We start from the raw sequence: 22,962 nt of genomic DNA on the forward strand, positions 1-22,962 counted from the left end.
ATCTCAGGTACCTACCCGAGTGGAGCTGCTTACATATTCCACCCAATTTGCTGGACAACTCACATGCACTGATTTTCACATGGACCGAGATGGTATATTGTATAAGTATAATGTATGAAGATGTAGATATATTGTTGGAATATAAACATTGAAAAAAGAAAGAAAAAGATAACACCTATACAATATGCAATATGCAATATGCAAAGAAAAAACTAATATACAGATCAGCAGTATCTAATTAATCGCAAATCCACTTCCATGCCTTGCCTTGCCATGTGGTTGGCTCGATAGTCTCCCATGTCTCATTATCAGCAGTGGTACGACCGGTATCCAGGTCAGCTTCAATGGGCTTGACAAAGGGAGGTCGGTAAATGATCCTGTGTCCCGCATATAGCACCACGAACAAAATCAAGCTCAGGTAGTTGATGAAGAAATCCTTGACTTGGAAGTTCGGGATAAAGGCAGTGAATCCCTGGGTGAGAATGATCAGACAATTGAAGAACAGACCATACCACGAGTACCAGGGCTGCCAGATGGCCTTGTAAGGCAGGATATCCCGAGAGATGTTACGAGCCTTAAGCGCCCGTTGGAAGGCAAGGTGGCAGGCGTTCAGTGAAGACCAGGTGATGAAACCAGCCACACCCGAGATCTGGAGTAACCAGGTGAACACTGTGCTACCTGCATCGGAGACGTTCAAGAATCCGAGCAGACCAAAGGCCGCCGTGAAGAGCACACTGTAGTAAGGGACACCGTGCTTGCTGGTAATCTTGAACCAATGAGGGGCGAAACCTTCCTGGGCCAGACCCACCAGAATACGGCTCCCGCTGTAGACGTTGGAGTTGGCCGCTGAAAGTACCACGGTTAGAAGAACGGCGTTGATGATACTGGGGAGAGCCGCGACACCGGCACGGTTGGCGGCAATGACGAAGGGCGAAGCGTTGGCGTTCTGAGCAGAAGCACCATCTCCCTGACTAGCCAATAGACCGGGGTCGCTAGAGGGCACGAGAATTCCGAGGAAGAAGATTGTCAGGATGAAGAAGAAGACGATACGGAAGAAGGTTTTGCGAATAGCAGATGGGACGGTCTTGCGAGGGTTCTCGGTCTCACCGGCCGCAATACCAACCAGTTCGGTTCCCTGGTAGGAAAATCCGGCCTGAATAAGCGTCGACCAGAATCCAACAAACTTGGCCAACGAATCGTTTCCTTCAATCAAGTAGGGGACGAATGGACCTGGGTGCACCCAGTATCGGAAACCGAGATACCCTTCTTTACCGACACCGGCATTCATACAAATCGCGAAGATCATGAAGCCAATCACGGTAATGACCTTGATACTCGCGAACCAAAACTCGATTTCACCATAAAAGGCCACAGGCATCATGTTGAAAACGATAATGACGACCCAGAACACGCCGATGAAGATAGCGATGGGAATGTTGCTGTCCCAGAACTGGATAATCAAACCGGTTGCAGTTAATTCCAGCGCAAATGTTGATGCCCATGAGAACCAATAGATCCAACCCATAGCAAAGCCCAAACTAGGGTCAATCAGGCGAGCAGCGTACGAGGTGAAGGCGCCAGGAATCGGAATATATGTTGCGATCTCCCCGAGGGCGGTCATGACCGAGTACACGATCGATCCAACGAAGATGTAAGCGATGAGAGCGCCCACGGGGCCTCCGTGAGCAATGGCGGTGCCGCTACCAATGAATAAACCGGTACCTATTGTGCCGCCTTCGAAGAGCATTAGCCTGAAGATCCTGATCGATGATATATAGCTCATCATAACTCACCAATGGCAATCATCTGTAAATGTCTGCTCTTCAGCTGCCGCTTGAGATCCGGCAGCGGGTTCGCCTCGCGCTGGGCACCGAACTTCTCATAGTCGATATCATAGGCAATGCTCTGTGCTTGGACTTGCACAGGCAATTCACCGCTCATCTTTCCCTCTGACTTGTCAGCCATGTTTGCTAGGGCAAGAGGGGGTGGCTTGAAGATGGGATAAAGAGAGGAAAGAAAGGATCTGAGAGACTGCAACAAGTATCCACTCGATTGAGGCAAAAGAAGTCCGAAGACAGGCTTTTTCCTCGGTGGAGCAACACACGAGACTAGTACTACGTCCGAACATCTTTTGATCTTACCGCTCCCATACCTGGAAATGTATGGGTCTGTCCCACTAAACAAAATTTTTCTCACCAAACAGAAATTGTCAGAATTAGTTATCTTTTGTATAACTAGCCCACTCATATAAGGTACGTATACCTAATACTACCTTATTTTCTCCCTCTGGCTAGTTAGAGGAAGAATGATAAATTTCTCGTTTAGTTGATTGGCTAATAATAAATCTAGATATCTTATATGGAGAATATAAAATACCATACATAACTAAGAAATGTATATAGCCATCAACGAGCTGCCATTTAGAGACAATACCAAATAGAACAGGCCTCCTTGATACTATATCTATTAGTTATACGATATCTATTATTACGTATATCTCAAGTTATGTACCTTTTGTATAGGTATACCATGTCAAGATACCTAAAATCCTACAATTTCTGTCTGAGAAATTTCTGTCTGGTTCCCACCTGGGCACGGGTGGGATGAGTGGCGTACCGTGGGGTGGTAAGACGGCTTATGTTGTACGTAACCTTGGAAGCGATAGTTAGTTAACTACGGAGTATGTACCCGTGGACCACGAACTGTACCTAGTTACATAAAAAGCTTATCGGCTCTTGCAACTCGGCTTCATTACAAAGCACACGATGCTGATAATTCGAGGCTTTGAAAGATCCACGGTTGTCTTTGGCATCCCCAGGTCCCGAATGTTCCGAGGCCTCTTATCATGCATTGCAGATCAATGAGATAAATGGCCACATTCAAGGATACGTACATAGAATAGACTACATGTACATCTTATTCCACGCGATATATCCAACTAGTTAATCCTCTATATTCCTCTTGTCAATCCTGAAATAAGAATCTACTGTGGCAACTAATCATGTAGCCACATGCTTGGCAGCGGGCTTGGCGGGGCCGGGTTGCCGTTTGCGGAGATTAACCTTGGAGCTACTACTAGTTAGTCATAAAAATGACACTACATGTTAGACCTATGATCCGGTTGAAATTCATAAGATAAACATAAAGGTCGCTATTCAAAGGGTATCATATCCAAATCAAGTCAAATAAACACTTCAGACTCCCATCTGCACATTCGTATGTGTTTTCGCTTCTGCCCCGCGGTGGTGCATAAGATCGACAATACTGAAATAGCTGGTGACCGCAAAAAGTACCCTATATGCCACACAAATCATTGTTAGCTCTCTGTCAATATGTACCATCATATAACGCCAACCAAAAGTAGAAGACACGCACCATTCAATAGCCCCAAATACCGTTGCTGCCTGGAGCGAGCTGCATGCACTGCCATGACACCACCTCGGCGCAGGCAATATCGCTCCCAGAGCGATAAACCCAGCAAACCAGAAGATCATGGTGATCACTTCAACAGCCGGAATCACAAAGCGGTGTGCAAGGCGAGGGAACCATATCGGTGCAACGACGAGGTAGGGCACTGCTACAAAGGCAGTCCAGCAACCGAGGAAGAGGAGGAAGTTGACGGTATCCGAGTATGACCATCCATTGTAGAATAATGAAACCACTAGAGACTTGTCAGTTGTCATGGATTTTCAAGAATTTGCTCTGAAGCAACGGACCATATCCTGTCAAACCGATCACGATCACGCCGAAGAGTGCTTGGGCGATTCGGACGGGGTATATCCACGGGAGGGCCATCTTCGATAGGATGTTATGTTGTTGTGAATGTGAATATGAATGTGAAATAAATTTATCTGTGGATTTGTGTCAGAAAAAAACCCTTTTTGTAGGAACCCCAGGCAAGGTATGGCAAGGTATAACAAGGCGCAGGGATCGGGCAGCCACCGGCGTCGCGCCAGCGTCATTAATATTTACAGACTTGGCGATTTTGATACCAATAGGGCTGACGTAGGGGTTTATTTCTGCCTTGAATAGGTACCACTTTTGGTTTCTCCCGCATTCTTTGACTGTTTATTTGCCGGTTTGTTTTGAATTTATACTGCCTAATGCGCCTCTCTGATGTCCTTTGATTACCGTTTAGACACTACTATGCCGCCTGGTCTCTATTAATACATTGCGCTATTTTTCCCTTTCTTTGCTGCCTATACGAAGTAGTAAAGTATTCAACGCTAGTCTCGTATATTCTTGGCTAAATGGTGCATGTGAAAGGCCTATGACGCGGGGCTGCCGATCTTCGTGGAACAGGGCCCCAAGTTATACAAAATGTCTGGATTATTTTATAACATATAGAACGTGCACTTCCAAGGCTGTTTATCATATCTATCAATCATATTAAGAGTGAAGGCAAGGAAATAAAATAAAAAGAAAATACCCACAAAGGAGCCCTATGAAAAATACCAGAGATGGGTAATTTGAAGGTCATCATAGCTTCTTATCAGCAAAGAGTTGGACGAATGCTGAATTCTAGATCCTGCACTGACATAGAGACAAAGCTAAAGAGACAAAGCTAAAGAGACAAAGCTAAAGAGACAAAGCCTGTTTCTCACATCTGAGATATGTATTCATTCCTTTTGTGGCGGTGAGCGTATGCTACTTACTAAGGCAACGGAGTACCTTATCTACGCCTGGAAGGAGCGACCTTGGAAACATGGCTACATATCTCCAACATATGTCTGAGGTATAGACTCGCAGAACGAGCATGGAAATGTCATTTGTATCAATTCGTCGCTCATTCGCCTGTACAGATTTATGCAACCCCAATTACTTCCCAGCCTCCATGATATAAACATAGCAAATCAATAATCACGGAAAACAGCAACCATGTCATCTAATCGAGATACCTCCGCCAGCAGCAAGGCTTCCTTGGCCTTCCAGTTGCGAAGATGTTCTAATTCCGCCTCCGAGAGGAATTCTTCCTCGTGGCCCTTGACGTCGGTTCGTTCTGTCTTCTCGAGAAAATCTCTCTCGCGGCCACGTTCGAATTTGATGCGCTGCAGGCACCGTGACATGGCTTTGTACGTATCCTCCAGCATACTGCTGCACACTCGATCTGGATCGTAGTACCACAGGTAGATTGTCTTGGAAGGCTGGCGCTGTGCGTCACGCGGCACTTCCTGCAAGTCCACAAACCCTCCAGTTTGCATGCTAGCAAGCGTCTGGCGCAAATCTTTAAAGGGTAGGAGACTGATTTCTTGGAGCCGTTTCTCGTCAAGCTTACCCTTGGCATGCAGGACGCGGACCACCCGCAGTGCCACATCTCCATACCGTGATTCAATCATGCGCTCCAGTTCTAAATGGCGAAGCTTGCGGGCCAGGCCTCGGAATGCAACTCGCCACGTTGGGAGCCCGGAGATGACGTGTTTTGTGGTAAGGTTCAAGGGAGGTTGTGAGAGAATACTAAGGTGCTGGTCAATTCCATAGGCGCGGTTCTGCCCGCTCGGTTCATCTTCATGCTCGTCACCATTCACGCCATTCGTCTCATCATCCAATGGTCGCTTGCCGCCTCGGTTTAACACCGTTGAGGGCTCCATCGGGCCAATACATCCTGTAAGATCCAGATTCGGGTCAACGTCTTCGACGATTGAGCTCAGTTGAATTGGAGCAGAATATTGCTCGCCTTCTTCTCCTTCACGAGGGATTTCATAAGAGTCTCGGCAGCGGGCTGTTTGGTATTCAATGCGACGAAGCAGACAGTCATAAATCTCAACTGAGGCGGAAGGTGCATCTTGCTTAGCAAGGTCGAGGAACCGCGTGTTTCGAAGCGCCACGTCGAGTTTCTCGTAGTTCACCCGAACGATAAGGTTAGACTGGTAATGGTTATTAGTTGACCCGAAGCCGTGGCAAGGAAAAAGGAAAACTTACATCCATTGGGATTGAATCAACGCCATCTTCATCTTCCGACCAATCATTATCCTCTTCCCCCTCGTCCTCTACATGGTCCCCGTTGACACCGTTAGTGCCATTAGGCGCCTGCTTATTGGACTCCGAGTTGCCATGATCGCGTTTTCTTTTGGCGCCTTGAGGGAGGCCGTTGTATATTAGGCCCCTGCTCAGATCTCCTTCAGTTCTTTCCTTGACCAAGTCCTTCGCCTTCTCCTCAATCTCCGTTGCTTGCTGTTTGCCTTTCATTTGTTTGACATCTGGTCTTGACGCGATGATTCGGGAAGCATCTATCCAGTTGTCGTTCGGACTTTGGAAATGTGCCTCTCGAAGACGATGGATGTATCCGTGAGAGGCGAGACTCTTCAAGGTGGGATGAAGGTGCACCGGTTTTTCCCTGACAACATGATTGCCGTTAGGAGCAGCTGAATCTTCTTCCTTTTCCCCGTTCCCATCGACCGTATCTTCGACCGTATTTTCGACCGTATTTTCACCCTGATTAACCCCATTCGGAATGCGCTGCCTCTTGGATTGAAGCTCCGGAAGCGTCTCGAGGTGGGCGATCGAGGAGTGACCGAGACTCATGATTGCTTCCAACACCTGAGCCGCGTATTCTCCCAATCGAGTTTCAACAAGCTGGAGAATCTTTCCAGATCGCACGAGGGAGTATGCGGCTTGTGGATTAGCTTCGTAGTAGGTATTGCCATCATCGAGGGAAGTGAAGTGGTATATCAGGTGGTGCTGGATCATAGCGGAGAGACCATGGTGCAATTGGCGATCTGTCAGGCGAGCGTAGAATCTCAACCGAGGGAGAGTCAGTCTTTCATAACGTTGAAGGACGGTAAAGATGCGCTGCGAAAAGTTGACTAGTTAGCCCGGTTCCTTCCCCGCTGTCGCAGAGAACCATGATAGCCCGAGCGTGTGCACAAGATGACTCACGGCAAAGAGCTCTCCAAAATTGTCTTCGATCAAGAGCATACAAAGCTCGGTAGAGCACTACGTTCATGTCAGTAAGTAGCTCTCTCGAGGTTAGCGGGACAGTCGCATACCTGAGACATCATCATGGTGGGCTAAAGATATGAGAAGATTCACCACCAAACCTCGAGAGGGGGCACCTAAGGGTCACCGAATGCTCATGAAGATTTACAAGCTAGCAGACATCTGCAGGTCCAAAAATCCACCGCCGATGAGATGCAATTGTTCTTTTGTTCTTATTTTTGCTTATCGGTATATTCACGTGATATGGCCAATCAGCTGATTCAAATGCCTCATTCAGCAACGTTGTTCAGAGACAATGGGGGAAACAATAGAGATACTCAGGACTTTCTTTAGAATAGAGATTTTGAATTTAAAAACGCTCAATTAGACTATAACAATCAATACAAAGACAATAGAAAAGTCCTATATAACTACTACTCGCAATAAAAGTAACTCCGGTTCCGTCCGCGCTTTTGATTACTTGACCGCTGATTGGTTGGAGTGACGAGTCGGGATCTTGAAGCTTTTCGTGACCTCCCAAACTGCCTCTTCTCTCTTGCTCTCTCCGCATCCCACCTCCTCCCCCGCCTCATTTGCGCCTCTTTACAAACCCAATTCGGGTTTATATTTCTTCTTCTTCTCTCACAGATTCTCGGCACAGGCGACGATGCTGTCGCGATCTTCCCTCAGCCGAAATGCGCCGCGTGCTTTGGCCGCCGGCCGTCGGTCCATGGCCTCCGCTGTCAACCCGGCCTTCCAGTACGATGTCTCCGAAGCCTCCGGCGTAAAGGTCGCCAACCGTGAAGTTCAGGGCCCTACTGGCACCCTGGCTCTGGTTGCTAAGGCTGGCTCCCGTTACCAGCCCTTCCCTGGGTTCTCCGATGCTCTCGATCGATTCGCTTTCAAGGTCGGTCTTATGGCATCAATTGATTCATCTCAGGTATATTTGGTGATACTAATCATTCAATTCCTCAATAGACTACCCTCAAGCGGTCTGCACTGCGGATCACCCGGGAGACCGAGCTGCTAGGCGGTGAAATCTCGTCGACACACTCGCGCGAAAACATTGTCCTCCGGACCAAGTTCCTCTCCAAGGATCTGCCCTACTTCACAGAGTTGCTGGCCGAGGTTGCTACCCAGACCAAGTTTGCAGGTGAGTTAGTCCCTTTTGACGTGGTGGATCGCAATTATATGAGCATCTTTTGCTGACTCGGGCCCCTTCCATAAAATTAGACCACGAATTGCACGAGGTTGTCAGCAAGCTCATCAAGTACAAGCAGCAGGCCGTCCACTCCAACCCGGAGACCGTTGCTGTCGATGCCGCCCACGGTGTTGCTTTCCACCGCGGTCTGGGCGCCTCTATCACCCCCTCCCAGACCTCTCCTTACGAGAAGTACGTCTCCGGCGATGCTCTCGCAGAGTTCGCCCAGAGCGCCTACGCCAAGTCCAACATTGCTCTTGTCGCCAGCGGCCCCAACTCCGCTGAGGTCTCTAAGTGGGTTGGTCAATTCTTCAAGGACACCCCTGCCAGCCACGCCTCCAGCAAGTACAACGTTCTGCCCTCCGTCGCCTCCAAGTACTACGGTGGTGAGCAGCGCATTGCCTCCAAGATCGGCAATGCTGTTGTGATCGCCTTCCCCGGTTCCAGCGCTTTCGGCACCGCAGGCTACAAGGCCGAGGCTTCCGTTCTCGCTGCTCTTCTGGGCGGTGAGTCCACTATCAAGTGGACCCCCGGCTTCTCCCTTCTGTCGCAGGCCACCAAGGGCTTCAACCAGCTCCACGTCTCTACCAAGAACAACGCCTACTCCGATGCCGGTCTTTTCACTGTCACCCTGTCCGGCCAGGCCGATCAGGTCGGCGCCGCCAGCAAGAACGTTGTCGATGCCCTCAAGAAGGCCGCCGCCGGTGAGGTCGCCTCCGAGGACATCAAGAAGGCTATTGCTCTCGCCAAGTTCCGCGCTCTGGAGTCCGTCCAGACCCTCGAGACCGGTCTTGAGGCTACCGGTTCCGGCCTCATCCACGGCAACAAGCCCTACCAGATCAACGAGATTGCTCAGGCTCTCGAGAAGGTCTCCGAGCAGCAGGTCAAGGAGGTATGTTCTTTCTCTATCCACATTGTTGATGTCATGATGCTAACAGTTACCCGTAGGTCGCCAACACCTTCCTGACTGGCAAGGCCACCCTCGTCAGCGTGGGTGATATTCACCAGCTGCCCTTCGCCGAGGACCTCGGTCTGACCGTTTAAAATCCCTGTATACATTACACCGTAGAGAGGGAAAACTATGTTCCCTTCGTTTTGGATTTGATGTGACCACTTGTGCCTAGATTCATTGCCCATATCTCTTTTGTTCTTTTAAGGGTGTAGTTGACTGTAATACAATTGTACCTTATCCTCTATTTCCATTCTCTCCAGTAGACCTATGGATTTCCTTGGCTCGTGATAGCCATAATCTTGGGGTGAGATATAATCTCATGCAGGGATTGACCATTGCTTCTTCATACTCTTTCGTTGGACCCTGCTCTTCCATTTTCCCGAGCAATATCCCGGATTTTGATCTTATCATCCCATAGAATTAATTAAGACGAAGATCTATGCAGGTTTGTAGTATACCTCATGCAGAAGAGTAATGACCGAGGCTAAGATTATATCAATCTTGCTCACGCCTATGCTATCTAACTGCAACACATAGACATCACACATTCCTAGCATTATTTACAAAAAAATCGATGCAACAATGTGAGTTCTGGAGGTTGGCAGGCCAATTGTCGATTTGATTGATATAGATAGAGGTTCATTGGCTACATCCTATTCTGACGACATACTTCACTAGTAGCAAGGTAAATGAAAAAAAAGCAACAACAACCTTTTTACTAAGTTCGTAATCAAATGTCATACATACGGAGGTCGTCTGCACAAATTAAGCGTCTTTTTCCGCCGTCTATCTAAGAAGGGCGAGAAAATACTATAAATTTACGGAGACTGCTGAAAAGACTACCAAAACGACATGACAAGGCGCTGCCAGACTATTAGACTAGTATCCTTGTTATTATTCTATGAAGCAAAAGATAATGCTAGCAACAAAAAAGCAAAAAGATATGATAAGAGTGGGATTTGAACCCACGCCCCTTTCGAGACACGGAGACAGTTGTATACCATCGGGATCAGGTTAACCTGAACCGTGCGCCTTGGACCAACTCGGCCATCTTACCAAGCTATGGAAGATCGCAGCATCTTTGGATCTATGAATGGAAATGGCGAAAACGAAGTCGATATAGTTCAGACACTGTCCAATCTCAATGATAGACGGGGTAAAAGGATTAAGATGAATCACACAGAATAAAAATCAAATAAAAATCACATTTATCACTTCCATGCGAAGTAATCCCTATCTTAATATGCTACGTGACCCTGAACCGCAAGGAGAATAGTCCCAGAGCCGTAAGACACCGGCCATAAGACGCCGAAGGAAGATGATAGCAATGATTTCCGAAGACAAAGAGCAGAGAAACAAAAACCCATCCAGTAGGAACGCTTCAGACAACAAACTAGGAGACCCTAACTCTATAAAGCCAATATCACATACTCATACCCTCATTATCTCATCGACCTACCGTTCCATAGTACCACACCAATAATCGACACGGAAATCCGAAAGACTGCGCGTTGGAAATCCCCAAGTGCGCGCAAGCCAGAGCGCCAGACCACCAACAACCCCTACACTCCCGACAATCTGAACAAGCATCCAGCTCCGATGTCCGAGTTCGTCAATCCAGCCAACCACGCCGAGCGGGTCATGCGGACTGAACTTCGCGAAGCGATACGCCGCCCCGGAACCGGCATGTGAGCGCATGACCTGGAACCCACCAGGGCTCTTCTCGTCGATCGGGCCATGCAAGCCACAGAAGCCAGGCGTCTGTGAAAGAGGCACCAACGAGCCGTCGATAACACACTCGCCTAGCCGCTCGGTGAGCCATATAGCGCGCTCGCCGCGGGCTATCGAGGTGTATCGATTGCGCTCGTTCTGCAGGCTGCGCTGCAGGTCTGTCGCCCATTGTGCGAGGCGGACCTGCGCCATACGCTCCTCATGTCGGGTGTAGTCTGCGATGCGGGCCATGGCATAGCCGGGGGGAGAGCCGGGCGACATAGAGGTTCCAGTGACGGAACGCCAGCTGCTATATGCATATTCGGACCCATTTGCGGTAGGACCCAGCTGCGCACTAGGTAACGGCATTGAGGACGGGAGCGAATACGAGTCGGTGCGTTGCTGGAGAAGTTTCTTTGCGGCAGAATGGCGCATCCAGGCTAGATTGTCGCGATCAAACATTTTTGTGACTAGGGCGTCTAGTTCGGAGGGTATGAGTGGTTGAACGTAGTCTGGACTCATTAGAGTGCTTGCATCCATTGTTTCGGCATCGACTGATTTCTCGGAAGAGACGGCATAAGGGGGTTGGGATTCGAGCCCATCTTGACCGTTCGGCAGATCACCGAATAGGAATGGTTTGATTCCGGCCTCGCGAGCTTGTTCGTGGAAGCGGACTTTCAAGTCAGTGACTTGAGTCGGGGTGAGGGTGTCTGCTTTGGATACTATTGGGATCACATTGCTTAGCTCGCAGAGCTTGCGGATGCATTCCACGTCTGTTGAGAGGGTATCTGCACGTAGAAGGTTAGCGACCAGGAATTAATTTGGGATGTATCCCTCGGAGATAGAATAGAAAAAGCCTACCAGTAGAAATCAAATATAAGATGGCATCCACCTGGGATCCACCATTCCCGGCTAGGAGATTTTGGAAATCAACACTAGACCCACTGAGCGCAGTGGTGGCACGGAAGAATTGTTGTCTCATATACTCCCCGATAGCGTCACTTTGACCTGCTCGGCTTAGATTTGTCGCAGGCGTGTCCACGAAACAGAGATTCCTCTCTAGCACAATTTCCCCCATGCTTTTCCGCCGCTGAAGGACGCGCGAATCTTCCAGATCCGACCACCATGAAGGATAAGGTTTGGTGCTAGCATAAATTTCCATAGTAGCAGTCGATCTCCCCCGAGATCGAGGCCGGCAAGATCTACGGCGTCCCGAAGAGGTCATCTGTGGGATGGCGTCGACATGAACGATATCGTCGCATGTCTGAACGATAGACTTAATCAATGAAGTCTTACCAGAACCTAATTTTCGAGACAATTAGCCCGTGTAATTTCTCTAGAACTGTTGAAACCTACCAGGAGCACCAGCTAAAAGGACCTTGAATCGTCCCATAGCTTTCCCTCGCTCAGTGAACGGTCGCCGACTAGGCATTTTGATGCTTGGCATGATAAGCTGGGAGGCCGCCCCACCTGGGCCCAAAAAAGGAGACTCATGGGGCATTTCGTCTTCATCTCCAGATCCGATAGCCTGACTATTGATTTCATCTGTGATAGAGATATCGTCGAGTGGCCGCAAAGACTGGTTGGATATTGATTTAGGGCTGCTGGGCAGCGACGATGGGTCATCGGGGATGCCCAACGTAAGTGGGGTCACGGGCCGAGACACTGTATGAGCGGGTGATGCATGTTCAGATGATTCCCCGGTGTCTGAGTTTAACGGCTTTAACGTTGACCGGCATTGTGCGAGGTGCGATTCTAAATCGTCGGTTGCCTGCTTCAGGCTGTCCTCTGCGGAGTGATTGCGGGGCCAGGATGGGAATTCTGATTGGGACAGAGAGGTATCTAGGCTTTGTACTCCATACATATTCTCTTTGACATCCTCGGGGCTATCTATCGATATACTGGAATCCCAATCCGCGACATGCGGATTCCGCGATAAGAAGAAGGTCGCAGGGGTTGCAGTGCGGGGATCGAGGGATGGGGATGGGGGATGGTCGGAGGGTTTGCGAGAGAATGGGAGGTCTGGAGTAGGTCTCATCATGAGGGCATATCTCACAGGAAAGATTACCGAACAAGCGAAGTTAAATAGGTTACGAAGCTCTCCAGGGGGAAGTCTAAAGTGATCATGTCATGCCTGTTGCTCAGGTAAGCCGATATCACGAGGTGATAAACCCCTCAATCTCTGCCTGAGGTATCCATGCATGTGGATTTATATTCCACCTGCACCTGGGAAACCCTCGAAGTTGATATGTTCGAGTCATAGTTGACTACATAACTGTTACCTAGTACTACTTACTACTCCTTCTTACTTTGGTAGAAATATAAATCTCATGCATATATCCCCGGAAGCTTGTCCGTATTCCGTATCCCCACTGTGGGTTAAACGGGACAAAAAGAGATTTGGACTATACGAAGTACGGAGAACATACCTATGGGAGCACTCCATAGTAAGCTAGTACTTTTTTACCAGGTTCTTTCAGCATGCACTATAAGCACACGCGCATCTAGCGCAGGAATAAGATTAAAAAGGCGTATGCTCGTACTTCGTCTAACATCCAACACAGTGGCAAGGTGCCGTTGCCGACCACGGAGGACCGTCTCCGCCCCGAAGGTTTTTGATTCTCCACTTCATCTCTTCTCTTCTTTTCAATTTCCCCCCCCCGATTGCCCGGGTTCTTCCTTTCTCGGATCTTCTCTGTATGCTGCAGGTGGCTACTTCAACACCCAGTTCTCTCTCGGCCTAATTGGCCCAACTGGATATCTCCTTTTACAAAAAATGGAACAACCAGCCATGTCGTGGCCAGAGCAGCTGCATGAGAATAATCTCATCAGTGCGCCTGGTGAGGAAGAATTTTCCAACCTGTTTGATTTCAACATACCTTTCCCCGAAATCGAGCACGGACCAGGAACAGGGAATATGCAACATTCCCATTCCCTACCAACTTCCACCGGCCCAGACTCGGATATGGCTCACCTACGATCGCATGGCATGCAATACTCGGGCCAGATGGAGGGCCTCATGGATTTCAACGATAACGCACAGTCGCACACGAACCACGGCAACTCAATGCCTTACTCGACTCCCCATATGACGCCAGGCTTTTGCGCGCAGCAACCATCGCCTATGTCGCAACCGCCTACCCACCAACATTATATGCAGGGCCACAACATGATCCCTCCCACCCCGAACAGTATCGAGATGCATGGCAATACCGCCCGATACCCCCATCGCGTGGACGAAACGGATATGTACGACGGATATTCACGCATGAACGAGGAACAGGTTAGTCTTGACACAAATCCGAGAATGAATTTGCTGGCTAACAATCAAGGCCCTTTACACTCCTCTTATCTCACCGGCTATGACGCCCCTGGAGAACCAATTCCGACTCCCCGAATACACAATCCCCGGCGAATACTTTACACCTCTCACCTCTCCCGCCCTCGAGGCCCAAAACTCCGAATCCAACAGTTACCAGTACCACGCAAGACAGGTTTCGGACATGGGCTTCGTTCCCACAACTACGGAAGTGAACCCTCTCCCTGGAAGCTCGGCTCCACCTTCTCCTAGCATTATTCGGAAACCCAACACTCGTCAGCGGCCATCAACCGCTAATCGGCTCAATAACACACGGAAGGTCAAGCAATCACCCATTATTCGGGCGCAGCGCAAACGCAGCACCTTGGCTACCAATTCGGAGGAGTTCTACAATAGCCTTACCCAGGAGATGAACTCGACAAAGCCGCAAAATCAGGACATCCGCTCACTCCAGCTCAGCAGCAATGAAGGTTCCGGCCAGGACTCGGTATCCCCTGAGCCATTGTCAGAACCGATGATGCCCCCTCCCGCTCTTCCTCCCCCTCGGATGTCTCCTGCAATTGCTCCCCATGTTCAAAGCTCTTCTCCCGGTACTGCCGCCACCCCTGCGCTTTTGATGCGCATTCAGCGGAATCAGCATTCGCAAGACCCCGCAGGCCAATTCCGCGGCCAAGCGCAGCTTGCAGAGCCTGAGTTCCCAGATGATATAATGGAAGATATATCACTTCCAGAGGCGGCCGCTCCTTCGCAGCTGCGTCCGAGACCCAACCGCATCGACACCGCTGTACGGACTCCGTCAATCCCCACGAATGGAACACCTTTCTTGAGTCCTTCGGCGCACGATAAGCCTCTCAGTGCCTCTCTTGCTCCCAGTCCACGCACAACTGCAATGCCGTCTCCCAGTGGTCCGGTCCCTCGGAAATCAGATACCAGGGCTGCGTCTAATCGGAAACGACCTAGTTTGAGTTCCACTCAGGCCAGCCCACAGTTGCGGCCCAAGATTAGTCCCAGCATTCAGCCGCTTATGAAAGGCAACGAGGGTGAGTTTTGACCAGAATTGAATTTCATCCCTGTTATACTGACTATATTATAGGCATGTCACAAGATGCGCTTTATCTTGCATCAAAGTCCAACTATCAACACATTCTCGACGGCACTCTGCCATCGGGTGTAAGCTATCCAGAGGCCCTGGCAGAGAACCTGAGCTCCAAGCGCACGAATCACAAGCTCGCAGAGCAGGGGCGCCGGAATCGAATCAACAATGCGCTTAAGGAGATTGAGCTTCTTATTCCGCAGGAATTCATCGATGCACGCAGCGCGAAGGATGCCGCAGAATCCGGGGGCAAGGCCAACGAGAAGGAAAAGGAGAAAGAAAAGGCCAACCAGGCTATCAGCAAGGCTACCGCCGTGGAGATGGCCATTGATTACATCAAGGCCCTGAAGATGACTTTGGACGCAACCAATGCCAAGTTGGCCGCCGCCGAGGCCAAGCTGTCGGACAAGCCCTACAAGGAGAGCTCAACGTCAGCTTCAATCGTTCAATCTGAAAAGGCTCCAAACGATGTTGCCAACTCTGAAACGAAGAATTCTGAAATGAAGAGTTCTGAGACGAAGAGTTCCCCGTGATGATGTATTACCAATATGACCAGATCTTCTATTATCCTATAGTGACGCAATCTATGGGACGGTGAAAGATTTCCTATCTGCAGGTGGAGTTTTCGCGCAATTGTGTTGTGATGTATGTTCTTTTTTCTTTTTGTGATTTGATAGCGTCGGTGTTTTAACTACAAGGGTGGCATTTTTGGTTGTACTATTCTTACTATTTCTACCTACACAGGTACTTGATCCTCTGCTATTTCATTCGATTTTCCTTTCCGCTGTACTGCTCAGACCTCGTATCTTATTCACTGACTAGAGCTAAGCATATGGGCAACTAGCTCATCCACGTGTAACCCTGCTCTATATTTCTCTAGATTTTCTCCGTTCCCAAATGTACCGAGATGTGATCGTTCATTTAAAGTATTTGCCACCTTATAGGCAATAAAATCTTCTAATTGACATACATATAATATCACCATCCTAACTATAAATGTGGTCCTATAAAAGTTACGAACTTTTATACCTAACCGCCTTGGTACATAGGTACCCGCCAAACTGAATAAGAATCTACATAGCTCATAAGTAGAAGAGCATTACTTCAATTTTCTAGCTCATGGCTATTAAAAAAATGTCAAATAAGGGCGCTGGACAACCGAATTGAGTGTTAAACCTATGCTTCCTATTTCGTCTATTAGCATCAACTGCGTATATTATATTACGATGAAGCCTTCCTAGTGGTAGATTTGCTAGTGTCCTCTGTACCAATGGCCACTGTATTGGTAGAGTGAAGCGAATGTATCTGTTGCGCACATCTACTCGGTGGAATGGTTGCAACGTTTACTAGAGGACTTAATGGTCTTTAAATAAAAGCTTTTCTTCTGATTTACCACGCTTCAGAAGCACAAAAGCATATCTCATTCCTTCATATCGTCATGCCTTACTCGTTCTCCCTGACATCAATAACGGTCGATTTGAACTTCCGGGCAGGAATCTTGCGATTGAACAAGATATCACTTTCACGGTAAGAGCGGCCCTTGAGTTCAGGAAGGAAGAAGTAGGCCGACACAAAGCAGACACAAGCGGTACCTCCCCAGACGTAGCCACACTTTCCAGCGAGATTCCACCCAGTAGGGTTAAGCATTTGCGAGGCAAGATAGATCATGGGGATCTCGGCGAAATAGTACGCGGCACGACCGACACCGGTGCTCAAGGCGCGAAGACGTACGGAGGAGCTCTCGGCAATGATGGTGTATGAAATGGGTCCGAGACTACCGGCAAAGACGAAGGAGATGATGATTCCTAGAACGGCCTGGGCGTAGTTGGTCGCTGTATTCTGGCTGATAGAGGCGCAGACGCCGAGGAGCAGGAGTAGGATCATGTTGGTGACTGTGCCCCAGAGATAGATGGTTCGGCGACCAAATGAAGAGGCCAGAGGTAAAGAGATTATGTTGGCAACTAATTGAAGACACGAGTTGATCAGATTGAGTTGGAATGAACGGTCGGAGCCCATGCCGGCCTCTAAGTAGGGAGTCAGTCATCTATTGCGGCTGAGAATTTAGAAGGAGAGGAGGAACTACTCACGCTCGAAGAAGTAAGTTGCCTGGTTGGCAATCAAGTTACCGGCAAAGTTCTGCGACGCGTAGATTAAACAGGTGATGATAGTTCGTCTTAGATCGGTGCCCTTGAGAAGGTCGAGAAGAGTTGGGGTACCGCCCATTTGAGCTTCGATCTCAACGGTTCGTTCTATCATAGCAAGCGACTGCTGAGCTTGCTCATGAGATTCACTACCAAGACGCTCGATGGAACGAAGGGCCTCTGCTTTGCGTCCACGGCGAATCAGCCACCAAGGCGATTCGGGGGCGAAGAAGAGGAGGATCAAGAGAGGAGTCTAGAAGGAGTCAGTATGTAAAAACATACCTCAAAGGAGAGGACCCACAGGAAAGATCCATTGTAAGGCAAGAGGCACTCGCCAAGCCCACTCATCGTTGCGCTTATTGTAGCCGTAGGTTGCGGCGGCGACAATGATTGAACCGATGGACCAACTCATTTGAAGAGTAGCCGTGCAGGCACCTCTCAGGGAGAGAGGAACAATCTCACTGGCATAGGCGGGGGAGTTTGCAATAAAGAATCCCCAAGGGATACCTTCTAAAGCCTGGCCGACCACAAGGACAGTGAGTGAGTCGGCCTAGGTGCAGTTAGAGAATAAGTTCAACCGTTGGGGTTGGCTTACTCACAAAGAAGGAAATAAAAATGGTGGCGTTCATAAGGATCAGGGCGAAGATGGTAGTCAAGCGGTAGCCAAACCGATTGGTGATAGGACCGGCCAAGAAAACACCGACGAAAGCGCCACATTGACCGGCCTGGAAGAGGGAGCTTTGCCATTTGGTCGGGATAGTGTAACCGTGTCCCTCGACGTCGACGCCATACCGTTCTTTGAACGCGGGAAGCGCGACAAAGTTACCATTTAGGAACATATCGAACGATTCCATCACCTGATGGTAGATATTATATGGATCAGCTGATATGATCTCGAGATCCGGGGGAGATGAACCTGAAATGCGGGGGAAATAGAAAAGTAGCATAAACTCACAATAGTGAAGCACATGGTGAATGCCCACAAGCAAGCCCAGGGGTGGCTCTTCATGGCCGCCCACGTTGTCATCTCATGTTCGCGGTTCTCTCCATCGAAGGCATCCTTCATGAGGTCCTTGTTGACCAAGACCTCAGATTGCTCAACGGCAGCCTTCTCGTACAAGTCATCACTTTTGTCGGATGACATTTTCGGAAATAGTCGTTATTTCCAGGTCAAAAAGGGAATGAGAATCAAAAGCTCGGGAAACGCAAAAAGGACAAACTGGGGTCTTTTATATCTTACCGCTTGTGCGCGTTTGCAGAGCTGCATGGCATGCGCGTGATACGTGGACTAATTCTGCCATCTGAGAGTTTGTCAAACAAGTCAACGATCGTATGGATAGGGATGCAACCTGTCCCGCCGGGGTATTACCCGTTTCCCGAAAGTACGACTGCTACAGCAATTTATCCGAGAGTGGCCAACGCCGAGACGGGCTAGAGGCTTAGCTGCGACTAGAAAAGGTTAGCCACCGCCGAGGGCGTCGAGAACTGGCTGACTAGGAAGGTTGTGGCGCTTACGAGTAACTGGCTTGGGAGAGAAGGCTGGGAATAGTTCAAATTCTATTTCAATTGGCCAATACATATGGGGATTATGTGACTTCTGGAGATTCCCCATGAAATCTGGGATGCGGGGCCCCGGACGAGAGGCGAGAATAAAGAAAAACAGAAGTTCATTGAAATGATTGGTTCATCGAAAGAATGATACGGCTAATATGACATGGTAAAAGAATACAGCGAACTATTCCCCTTATAGACTAAATTTAACGCCATAGGTCAGATCGGTTAAATGACTGCATATGGTTGCATGACACCAAAACATCCCGTAGATGGCCAGAACGTAACCTATTCTCACCTGGACAGAGATCTGCATCTCAAGTAAAGGGGGTGTTTCTATAGGTATGGCTGATCTATTTGGTTTCCTGCATCTGCGCTGCATTTGCAACACATATCCTAGCTTTGAACTCACACCAGAGACAATAATTAATTGAACCAGGCATGATGAAGAGTATCAAGTCGACATTTCTACAGATCGTTGTAGATGAAGACAGATGTACCCTTGGCCCTTTGATATCGGAGTGTATGGATCGAGAGAACCATTTATCACACTCTGTATATTACAAGGCTGCAATATACACCAAGAACCCGAAAAAGTGATCATACAGCAAGTAGCAAGGTGCCCTTGATGTTGTAGTCTTTGCATGTAGAGCGGTAGGGCTGAAGCCACACACGTGACCCACTCCGATAAACCGATTTTCACTTTACTTTGCTCTCCAGAATAATGCAAGTGGTGTCCATAAGTCGCATTTATCGCATTCATCATTCATTGGACTAGATCAGTCTGATTGGGGGCGATGGTGGCCCTGGCACTTGTACATACAAACCAAGTGAATAACCAAGGCTGATACTCTGTATATTGTACGGGCTTGGGGTTGGGAGAGGTTGGGGATACAGGAAGTCATCTTATAATGTAGACAATCCACGACGGGTTTGCGACATAGGACCTGTGGCCCAATGGTTAAGGCGCCGAGCTTATGTAAACATCCCCCGGGAGTTTTCATGCGGTTCCTCGGAGATTCGTGGTTCAATCCCGCGCGGGTCCACTTTTTTCGAATCCATTTGAGGATGTATGGAGTCAAATGGAGCAAAATGGAGTCAAATGGAGATGGATGGAGTAAAGCTTAATAAACTAAAATAGACCGTGGGAAATGCGGAAGATTTTTGTTTCGATGTTGGTATGGCATTTATGTTCGGGTTAGAGCTCAGTTCACTTTGCGCTAGGAAACATATCTGAAATCTGGAATGGTGAAAAGAGCGGGTGTATTCAGACGACGAACTTGCTTCTGTATCGAGTCTGATTCAGATATCGGCATTCAACATCGACTATGTCACAGAAGCACACGGCTTGTCTTAGGATAGTGTTATCATTGGCATGTGAAAAGTAGTACATGCCCTAAGAGTTGCCATAACCGGACTAGCGCATTTCAGTACACTGACTCATCCACCTCCAGAGCTCAAGCCCTGGAGCCGAGGTTGCTCTGATCAGCAGTCGATACTCTGTCTTTCTCATTTTATACTCTTGACGTGGCTCCCATGGCACTGCAAAGCGTTATTAAATGGCTCCGTGGGTATTCTGAACGGCAAGTTCTTATTCTTGGAGAGGCGGCATCTGGGAAGACTACCTTTCTTTCCCAACTTATTCTTGGTCAAGCAGTCGATGCATTTCCAACCATAGGCCACTACCTCGAATCCTTTGAGTATAAATGTCACCCATATATGATCTGGGATACTGGAAGTACGTCAATTCTCCTTTCTGGACAACTTATCCTTGTTCTAAACGCATCTAGTGGGATGCTTTCGGTACCCAAATTGGTTAGCATACGTTTGTTCCCCAGACACATCCGTCTTGTTCTTCCATGACTGTACCATGGATGAGGAATACACACAAGAAAGCCTCGATCTCCTCTCTATCATTGGCAAAGAAATGCTCAAGGTGGGTTATAGAAGTTTATGGATTATCTTTAACAAGCAAGACTCTCAAGACTCTCTGTCTGCACAAGATATTGATCATCTACGCTTGGTATATGGCAAAAGATTAAAGGAAATATTCGACGATTCTGTCAAATGCAAAGTCATTGATTATCCTGTGAGTGGCAAGACTGGGGAAGGGGTCAAGCAGGTTATGGAGGATCTACATGCCTTCATCACTAGCATAGAACAAGATCACCATCAGCAACAGATCCCTAAGCACCCTGTTCCAAAGCAGTCGCAGAAAGAGGAGGCATCAGATGATCACAATCTCAAAGTACGAATTGAAAAAGAAGGCTCCGAAGATAATATGGATCCTCGGCAATTTTGGCATTCGTTTTTGAGTGCTGATTTGACAGGGTGGGACCATCGCAGTCACCTCAAGTCAGGCTTCATTATTACTTTGGAGTCAATCAAGGAAGGGAAGAATGTGTTCGATATGGCGGAAACTTTCCTTGGGCATATAAGGAGACTGAGAACGATGAAACCCGATCTTTTTCGAAATACAGAGCATCGGTAAGAGACCTAAATCGGATGATCCTTTCAAAGGACTTGTGCTGAAATATCAAAGAACAATGACAATATTCTGGCTCCTACAACTGCAGAATGCTATTTTGAAATACAAACTCCACACAGGGAAAGAAAAATTCCCATCCTGGAATGACTTTCAGCAAGTCCTCCTCTACACGCCGTCATTAATGAACACCGGCCTTTGGAGACTATACTACAGCAAGGAGCATATGTTTTCTGAAACGGCACGGGAGTCATGGTCACTTCCTGACCTGCGACCCGTGCCTGGACTATCAAGTCTAAATCATGATTCTCTTCCCGGACAAATCAGTAACCCGGACCGGCTCCTCCAATACGCCTTTGCAGTTGTTCAATACACTCTCACTTCAGGCGCTCGGCGCGGTCAAGTGGTCAAGGAAGCACTTGATTCGCTAAAGATGACGACAATCCGCCTTAGAACGACCAACTCATCCGTTCCCCCCTATTCCGAAACACAGGCCTATTTCTGGATTCAAGTAGTTCATGCTGCTATCCAGTCACTTGAGGCAGCTCCAGGGAGTTCAACGAGTGAAAGGTCGATAGTTGACGTCCCTGCATCACGCATTAGCTCCGCTACTCTCAGCGCGCTTTTCGAACTGAACTCGTCTACTTGGAAACGCTATTACTCGGAGAAGGTCTGGAATAGCATTTCCGCACGTATGGCATTTGTCCAACCAGACCTCAAGCCGGTACCAAATGTCATCACCATCTCATCCCAATCCCAAAAGCAAGCCGCTCTTTTCAAGCAGATGGAGACTGCTCTGCTACAGAATAGCCCTAAGTTGCCAACCATCGAGTGCCTTTCTTTCCAAGCAATCTGGGCCATCCAGGATGTACAGGCACTGGCTGGATCCCCAATGGCGGATTCTCCCAGTATATCCACCCATTCGCACATGCTACTATATTTATATAGGAAGCTTATAATGGGATCAGAGAACGGCTTGCCAGGAAAAACTGCATTGGAGCAAGCAGAGAAAATGACAGGTCCTCGGGTCGATTCGGTCACACATAAGATGTTCTGGATCCAGATTTTCTTGACTGCTATAGCTCGTGCCGAGGCTTCCAGGAAGATAGCCGACAAGGAGACATCCATGGAGAAGGTCAGATTTGAAACATTCATCCGGAGCAATCTCCATCTAGTCTATGAAGATTTGCCAAGCTTATATTACACCCCGGAGATCTGGCAAAGTCAAGAGGCATCTGAGATAATGATTTCGCCTGACAGAAGGAGGATCAATGAGTTCCTCGACAAGGGCAAGCTGGAAGAATTGGTCTTTATCTAGTCTTTTCCCGCGTGTGATCGGCTGTTTTAGATGGCTTCTCTCTTCTTTCTTGATCAGCAGAATGGGCTTCACCCGGGCTACACCAGCGAATCCTCACTGTTGTATATACCTCGTAGACAGAAAAGCCTAAGATATTCGATTTCAATGTAGTCTCTCTTGCCTAAAGAGGCTCAAAGGAAGCAAGACTAGCTAACACATACCTAACATACATGTATCATCAAATGCAGGAACATGCCCGGAGTATAAACCCCCAATCACGCCATCTGCACCCCACCAT

General features: G+C 48.4%; 8 protein-coding genes across 8 annotated transcripts; 3 read left to right on the top strand and 5 right to left on the bottom strand.

Annotated features, from left to right (window-relative positions):
- Positions 1-238: 238 nt before the first annotated feature.
- Positions 239-1,965, bottom strand: LCP9604111_7464 (putative arginine transporter; the record flags this gene model as incomplete). Its single annotated transcript, XM_039075499.1, has 2 exons — positions 239-1,734; positions 1,794-1,965. 2 exons carry the CDS (start codon positions 1,963-1,965, stop codon positions 239-241), a joined length of 1,668 nt encoding a protein of 555 aa, XP_038926581.1.
- Positions 1,966-3,194: 1,229 nt separating this feature from the next.
- Positions 3,195-3,795, bottom strand: LCP9604111_7465 (MARVEL domain-containing protein; the record flags this gene model as incomplete). Its single annotated transcript, XM_039075500.1, has 3 exons — positions 3,195-3,294; positions 3,376-3,661; positions 3,717-3,795. The coding sequence occupies 3 exons, from the start codon at positions 3,793-3,795 to the stop codon at positions 3,195-3,197; spliced, it is 465 nt and encodes a 154-aa protein (XP_038926582.1).
- Positions 3,796-4,853: 1,058 nt separating this feature from the next.
- Positions 4,854-7,001, bottom strand: LCP9604111_7466 (uncharacterized protein; the record flags this gene model as incomplete). The annotated part of the gene is made up of 4 exons (XM_039075501.1): positions 4,854-5,864; positions 5,920-6,789; positions 6,877-6,933; positions 6,987-7,001. The coding sequence occupies 4 exons, from the start codon at positions 6,999-7,001 to the stop codon at positions 4,854-4,856; spliced, it is 1,953 nt and encodes a 650-aa protein (XP_038926583.1).
- A 581-nt stretch (positions 7,002-7,582) lies between these two features.
- Positions 7,583-9,160, top strand: LCP9604111_7467 (ubiquinol--cytochrome-c reductase subunit 2; the record flags this gene model as incomplete). Its single annotated transcript, XM_039075502.1, has 4 exons — positions 7,583-7,822; positions 7,894-8,068; positions 8,149-9,008; positions 9,065-9,160. The coding sequence occupies 4 exons, from the start codon at positions 7,583-7,585 to the stop codon at positions 9,158-9,160; spliced, it is 1,371 nt and encodes a 456-aa protein (XP_038926584.1).
- Positions 9,161-10,523: 1,363 nt separating this feature from the next.
- Positions 10,524-12,819, bottom strand: LCP9604111_7468 (uncharacterized protein; the record flags this gene model as incomplete). Its single annotated transcript, XM_039075503.1, has 3 exons — positions 10,524-11,566; positions 11,640-12,080; positions 12,135-12,819. The coding sequence occupies 3 exons, from the start codon at positions 12,817-12,819 to the stop codon at positions 10,524-10,526; spliced, it is 2,169 nt and encodes a 722-aa protein (XP_038926585.1).
- A 750-nt stretch (positions 12,820-13,569) lies between these two features.
- On the top strand, positions 13,570-15,723 carry LCP9604111_7469 (phosphate-sensing transcription factor PHO4; the record flags this gene model as incomplete). Its single annotated transcript, XM_039075504.1, has 3 exons — positions 13,570-14,061; positions 14,111-15,137; positions 15,191-15,723. The coding sequence occupies 3 exons, from the start codon at positions 13,570-13,572 to the stop codon at positions 15,721-15,723; spliced, it is 2,052 nt and encodes a 683-aa protein (XP_038926586.1).
- A 910-nt stretch (positions 15,724-16,633) lies between these two features.
- Positions 16,634-18,475, bottom strand: LCP9604111_7470 (uncharacterized protein; the record flags this gene model as incomplete). The annotated part of the gene is made up of 5 exons (XM_039075506.1): positions 16,634-17,214; positions 17,278-17,584; positions 17,633-17,881; positions 17,931-18,188; positions 18,287-18,475. 5 exons carry the CDS (start codon positions 18,473-18,475, stop codon positions 16,634-16,636), a joined length of 1,584 nt encoding a protein of 527 aa, XP_038926587.1.
- A 1,943-nt stretch (positions 18,476-20,418) lies between these two features.
- Positions 20,419-22,685, top strand: LCP9604111_7471 (uncharacterized protein; the record flags this gene model as incomplete). Its single annotated transcript, XM_039075507.1, has 3 exons — positions 20,419-20,620; positions 20,673-21,369; positions 21,425-22,685. The coding sequence occupies 3 exons, from the start codon at positions 20,419-20,421 to the stop codon at positions 22,683-22,685; spliced, it is 2,160 nt and encodes a 719-aa protein (XP_038926588.1).
- Positions 22,686-22,962: the final 277 nt, after the last annotated feature.

This window comes from Penicillium roqueforti (assembly GCF_015533775.1).
Source record: "Penicillium roqueforti strain LCP96 04111 chromosome Unknown scaffold_23, whole genome shotgun sequence".
NCBI lineage: Eukaryota > Fungi > Ascomycota > Eurotiomycetes > Eurotiales > Aspergillaceae > Penicillium > Penicillium roqueforti.